Here is a 6,000-nt window from a genome sequence, read left to right on the forward strand (position 1 = left end):
AGAGCGCGGGACGATAGTAAGAATATGATATTAATACCCATATGTCTAGGTTGCTTTCGCTGAGCATTCTGTTACATCGAGCAACATGATACGGAAAACCTGGGTTTCGTTGAGCCGTCTTGCCTACCAACTGTACATTTCAGTCGGCGAAGAAAACCGGCATTCTATTCGATAGGCTCTCAAAGACGCCAAAGATCGGTAAACGGCACATAGTTATCAGCGCCACGCAGGACAATGACTTGAAGGCGCCGGTCTGATAGATGTGGCAGACTGAGGAATGGATACTCAATCAAAGTCGGCTTGATGAAGCTAGACAGTAGTGGCACGCTTCTTTCAGCTCTTCTACTCATTACTCATGTGCCAGTCACCAAGCCCAAGTAGATAGATGATGGCGGGGCTCTTTTCTGATTACCACCATCACCGCCGATCCATCAGCTGTGTTGCGCGACTTGGATGTGCCCTCTCTCACCGGTGTTTTCCAGCTCAAGTACCTGTCTTTGCCTCTGACGCTCGTTGATCAAGCCACCGCTCGCACTCTTGAACTGTCATCGAGACAATCTGATGCCTGCCAGCCGAAGTTTGCGGACCTGTTCATCCTGACTCGCCCACTGATAACTCACTTACTCACCTTGGAAAGCTGGAACACTGGAAAGCTAGCAATGACAAAATGACCAGAGGAATGAAAACAAGACCCCTCTCATGACCCCATCGCCGGCGCCCCCCAGCCCACCTTCATAGACGTACAGGGGCCGCCTTAGCGCGGAGAGACAAGCTTTTTCTGGGCTGTAGGGGACCCCGGCTAGCTGATCTCCAACGCAGCAACACCTCCACTAGTGCTGCCATATCTCACGACGACAACATGCCGACTTTCCGACGAGCCAGTCGCTCCTGGTCTGGCCAGGTCGCTGGTGCCATCAGGTGTGTAAGTCACGACGAGAATTGAAGAAAGGAATGACAACGCTGAGGATAGCTCCAAATCTAGCGAGAAAGGAGGGGCAAAGAGCATGTATGTTTCGTTGCATCTGATAAGATTTGTCTTACACTAAACCCAGCCCCTCACCCGGTTCCGGTCTAGGACTGGAACGGCTGGTGTCCGAGCCATGGTAGATCAGATTGATAAGATGCTTTGGGGCGACGGGCCAGTGTAGAGAGGACACCCCGGCTGAACATGCTCGCCACAACTTGCCGTTTGGTCAGTCCGGACGAAACCTGTCGAGGTTCATTTCCCTCGGTCGCCGTCACTCGTACTGATCGTCGTATCCCGCACGTTGGTTGAATAAAAGACAGCCGGTGCAAATCCATCTTTATTTCTCTGCCGACATCAAGGGCTTCTAGCAATCTCGGCCCCGGAGATTGATCTGGTTGACCATCATGGCCTTCACATCCGGACTACGCAGAGTAGGTCTGCTGGCGGCTTTGCTGCAGACTGCCTGTGCTGCGACCGTCTCATACGACTTCTCAATCGGCTGGGTTATCGCAGCTCCAGATGGCGTTTTCCAGAGACCAGTCATTGGTATCAACGGGCAATGGCCGATACCTAGAATCGATGCGAATGTTGGGGATACAGTTCTCATAAACGTACACAATGACCTGGGGAATCAGTCGACGTCGCTTCACTTCCACGGCTTATACATGAACGGCACGACGCACATGGACGGTCCTGCGCAGGTCAGCCAGTGCGCAATCCCTCCTGGATCGTCATTCACATATAACTTTACCGTAAGAAGCCCTATTGTAAGAGTTCGCCCTTGTGTCGCTCACTGACATTACGCAGATCAACCAGCCAGGCACCTATTGGTATCATTCGCACACGCAGAGTCAATACCCCGACGGCCTTCGAGGCCCTCTCGTGATCCACGACCCAGACTCGCCGTTCAATGGGAAATACGATGAGGAAATCGTCGTGACCCTGTCGGACTGGTACCACGACCAGATGGCCAACCTCATACCCCCCTTCATGAGCAAGGGCAACCCGACAGGCGCTGAGCCCGTGCCCCAAGCCGCACTCATGAACGACACGCAGAATCTCAAAATACCGGTGCAGCCGGGGAAGACGTATCTCGTGCGAATGATCAACGTAGCTGCTTTTGCAGGCCAGTACGTCTGGATCGAGGGCCACAACTTCACCATCGTCGAGGTCGACGGCGTGTACACGGAGCCTACGGACGCCAGCATGATTTACATATCTGCGGCCCAGCGTTATAGCTTCCTGGTCAGGACTCTGAACAACACCGGCTCCAACTTTGCCATTGTCGGAAGTATGGATACAGTAAGTATCTCACGCACGCCTCGTCTTCTGATTTCGGAACTGACCTCAACAGACCCTGTTCGACACGGTCCCTCAAGACCTCAACTACAACGTCACCGGCTGGCTGGTCTACGACGATTCCAAGCCGATGAACCCCCCGGCGACGTTGGATACTTTTGCTCCCTTTGACGACATGACCCTCGTCCCGTTCGACAAACAACCCCTGCTTTCGATGCCGTCCAAGACCGTGGAGCTGGATGTGATCATGGACAACCTCGGCGATGGCGCAAACTACGCCTTTTTCAACGACATCACCTACAAAGCCCCAAAGGTCCCCACGCTCTACACCGTCATGTCAGCCGGCAGCGCCGCGACGGATCCCACAGTCTACGGCACCTACACCCATAGCTTCGTCCTGGAGCGGAACGAGGTGGTGCAGATCGTCGTCAACAACCTCGACTCGGGCCGTCACCCCTTCCACCTCCACGGCCATAATTTCCAAGCGTTGTACCGCGCCCCCGAGGAAGGCGGGACGTTCGCGAACTCGAACGTCTCCGAGTCCGATTTCCCAAAGACGCCCATGAGGAGAGACACACTTGTTCTCTACCCCAACGGCAACATTGTACTGCGGTTCAAGGCTGACAACCCCGGTAAGCCTCCAGCTTTGAACATGGCACGGCCGATGAAGTGAAACTGACATGTCTTCCACTCCCAAGGCGTCTGGCTCTTCCACTGCCACATCGAATGGCACGTCACCTCCGGCCTGATGGCGACCTTTGTCGAAGCGCCTCTGGATCTGCAAAAGTCACTCACCATCCCCCAAAACCACAAGGACGTATGCGACGCTGGCAAGGTTCCCACGATAGGCAACGCCGCGGCCAACACGCAAAACTACCTGGATCTGGCCGGCGAGAACACACCGCCACCGCGGCTTCCAGATGGGTAAGTCTTTAAAAAAAAATCAAATGCGTGTTTGCTCATGCATGTGCTGATACATGCTGCTACTAGTTTCACCGCCCGCGGAATCGTCGCGCTTGTATTCAGCTGCATCACTGGCATACTCGGCGTGCTTGTGGTGGCGTGGTACGGTCTGGCCAAAACGCCAAATGGCCCTTCCGAAGACGGGTTCGCCGCCACGGCGGTGGGGCCCGCCGACGGAGACCAGCATCACAAGGAACCGGTTATGGTCGGAGCCGGGTCCGGCGCGACGGGGCTTGCTCGGGCTTGATTTGGTAAATCTTGCCCACTCAGCGGGATATTTCGAGTGTGTATATTGATGAAGGATGTATGAGAGTGAAACAACGCTGAGATGTTGTATCCAAGACGCTTCGTAAGATGAAGGGACCAGAACCGAAATGATGCGTGATCTCAGTTCCAGACGGCGGTCCAGATTTACGGGGATTCGGGACCCAGTGTCGTAATGTAGCATCCGGGCCCATCATCCGTAGTATCATCGGGTCGGGTTGGTCTTAAGCAGAAGAGTGGTTGTGTGAACAAATCAAATTTTGATTAATCTACTATGGGTCGAAAATCCTCGGAAAAGCCAACATAACTCCAGACTCCAGAACCCGACATTTGTCGTCGATTATTCCTTTTCACCTGCCTATCCTCGGCCGTGACCAGGCCAGCCGCAAGGAAACGGCAATCGGTTTCATTAGATTCCACACAAGGGAAGCGTGCGGCTGCGCCCCTACGCGATCCCCACATGCATCTGCACGTCCCTCTGAAACGAAGGATACGTCCTACGACGACTCTGCTCCCTCACCTGTGTGGTCACCCAAGGCTGCTCTTTAAGCGATGGGCTGTCCAATACGTCCAACCATCCGACGGTACTTACGGACTGGCCAGCTCCCTGAATCGCATTGCTTCGAAGCACATGTTATCCTGGTGGGTAGTTGTTCTGGCGCCAGTGATCCGCATCACCAGTATGCGATACCAGTGTCTCCGGCGCTTTGCAGTATGCTCTCTTAAGTGCTCTTCACCTTTCTGGGGAGACCCTTCTCCCTCCTGAGAGCCAGGTCGCCCTCTGCAAGCCACTTGCTTGCCTTGACAATCTGCACGACGTTGATGAACTGCTTCATTGCCATGACGGGGAAGCTGACGCCAGCAAGCACCCAGGGCCAGAAGGAATCCATTTTGTTGGCGCGGGCCATCTCGAGAGCGGCGGCACTGTAAGGGTTGGGGAAGATCTGGCTGAGCAAAGACGTGTTCACCTGCGCTCCGGCCTGGATCTGGGCAGCGTCCAAGTTAGAGACGCTGTTGAGCAGAGACGGCGAAAGGAGAGGCGAGGAGAAGGAGAGGAGATAGAGCGCAATGAAGAAGAGCTCATTGAGGGCGCAGAAGATGAAGAGAACGGTCTACACGGAATCATGTTAGAACGGTACGCGACCCGTGGACAGGTGACTTACCTTGTTGGTGTAGTACAGGTTCAAAAGCCAGCTGCGGCTCTTGTCGACGTTCTTGTGACTGTTGTCGGAGCCTCCCATGGTGAGGGTAGCGTACATGTGAATGTAATGGCTGGAGAAGTCGAGGGAGAGCAGCATTTGGAAGACGATGGTCCATCGGGGGAACGCGCAAGACAGAAAAACCAGCAGGCACGAGGTCGTGCATCTGTCGGTGACCATGTCCAGAACGGCACCGAAGCGGGTCGACTGCTCGAAAGCGCGCGCGGCGTATCCATCGAGTGCATCCAGGAGGCAGGACACGCTGTACAGCAGTGAACAGGTTCGCGGATGGAGGGGCATGTAGTATAGGGAGGCGACGGCGAGGACGATGCGCGAGTAGCCTGCGATGAAAACAATAATTAGCAAAACGGTCGGTAGCCTTGCGAAGCTTCTTGGACAGCCATACCAATGATGTTGGGCCAGAAGAGGAAGATGTTTTCCTTAGGGGCGTTCTCCGAGGCTTCCGTTGGGGCAGCTTCGTTGCTGATGCCATTCATCGTGACCTGTTCGTCGACTGCGGCGTTGGGTGATTCGGCGGCGGCGGCGGCAGCAGCCTGGGCAGCTTGGCGCCTCGTCTGTCGGACCGACATGGTGATATGAGCGACTGGGTACTGGCGTTCAGCAGGTGGGCGAGAAATGTATGTTGAGGGACGGAGCGTGAAGAGCTTTTAAGCAGCGTGGATGAGGCGACCGAGGTAGCCGGTGTTGCAGTGGAGGTTGCACGGATGATAGATAAGTGGTTCTGGTGACGGGATCTGTCTGCAAGTCGAGGAGGAAGGCAGATGGATCAGAGATGGGTCTGGTCGTCCAGTCTCTTGGGGATCTTAATTACGTAGGCGGCCCGGGTTCGGTTCGCGTCGAAATGGAGTCGAGAGCAATTAGGCTGACGGGAAGGGGGAAAAAAGTTGTTGAAGGGAGAGGCGGAGTGATAGGTGTGGAGGTGGTAGAGGAAAGGAAAGGAGCGTGTGAGGTGGTCTGTCAATCAAAAGATAGATAGATAGATAGCGAAAGCTGACAAGACGTGGAAGATGATGAATGCTGATGTGGGATTCGGACAGCACGGAATATTGGATGGCTTGCCCAGCTTGTGCTTGCTTACCTCCCCTTCCTTTCCTTGACCTGACGCCGCAGCTCAGAAAACAATGGAATCACTTCAGGTTTTCCGGCGCCGATAAATTGCTATCGTGCTTGGCTCCTCCACGGGCTACGTAAGGCCAGGCAAAGTATCCTCTTTAATTACCATCCGGGCTGCGCGGCTAGACGCGACGAAGACTTTGTGCTGCATCGTGTCTCAGTGAGGTACACACG

General features: G+C 54.7%; 2 protein-coding genes across 2 annotated transcripts; one reads left to right on the plus strand and one right to left on the minus strand.

Moving 5' to 3' along the window:
- Positions 1–1,371: 1,371 nt before the first annotated feature.
- Positions 1,372–3,476, plus strand: CkaCkLH20_11990 (multicopper oxidase; the record flags this gene model as incomplete). Its single annotated transcript, XM_038894704.1, has 5 exons — positions 1,372–1,719; positions 1,775–2,269; positions 2,322–2,898; positions 2,965–3,190; positions 3,257–3,476. 5 exons carry the CDS (start codon positions 1,372–1,374, stop codon positions 3,474–3,476), a joined length of 1,866 nt encoding a protein of 621 aa, XP_038739961.1.
- Positions 3,477–4,215: 739 nt separating this feature from the next.
- On the minus strand, positions 4,216–5,282 carry CkaCkLH20_11991 (cdp-diacylglycerol-inositol 3-phosphatidyltransferase pis; the record flags this gene model as incomplete). Its single annotated transcript, XM_038894705.1, has 3 exons — positions 4,216–4,605; positions 4,657–5,033; positions 5,099–5,282. The coding sequence occupies 3 exons, from the start codon at positions 5,280–5,282 to the stop codon at positions 4,216–4,218; spliced, it is 951 nt and encodes a 316-aa protein (XP_038739962.1).
- Positions 5,283–6,000: the final 718 nt, after the last annotated feature.

The sequence above is a fragment of the Colletotrichum karsti genome, assembly GCF_011947395.1.
Source record: "Colletotrichum karsti strain CkLH20 chromosome Unknown Scaffold53, whole genome shotgun sequence".
In the NCBI taxonomy this organism is placed as follows: Eukaryota; Fungi; Ascomycota; class Sordariomycetes; order Glomerellales; family Glomerellaceae; genus Colletotrichum; species Colletotrichum karsti.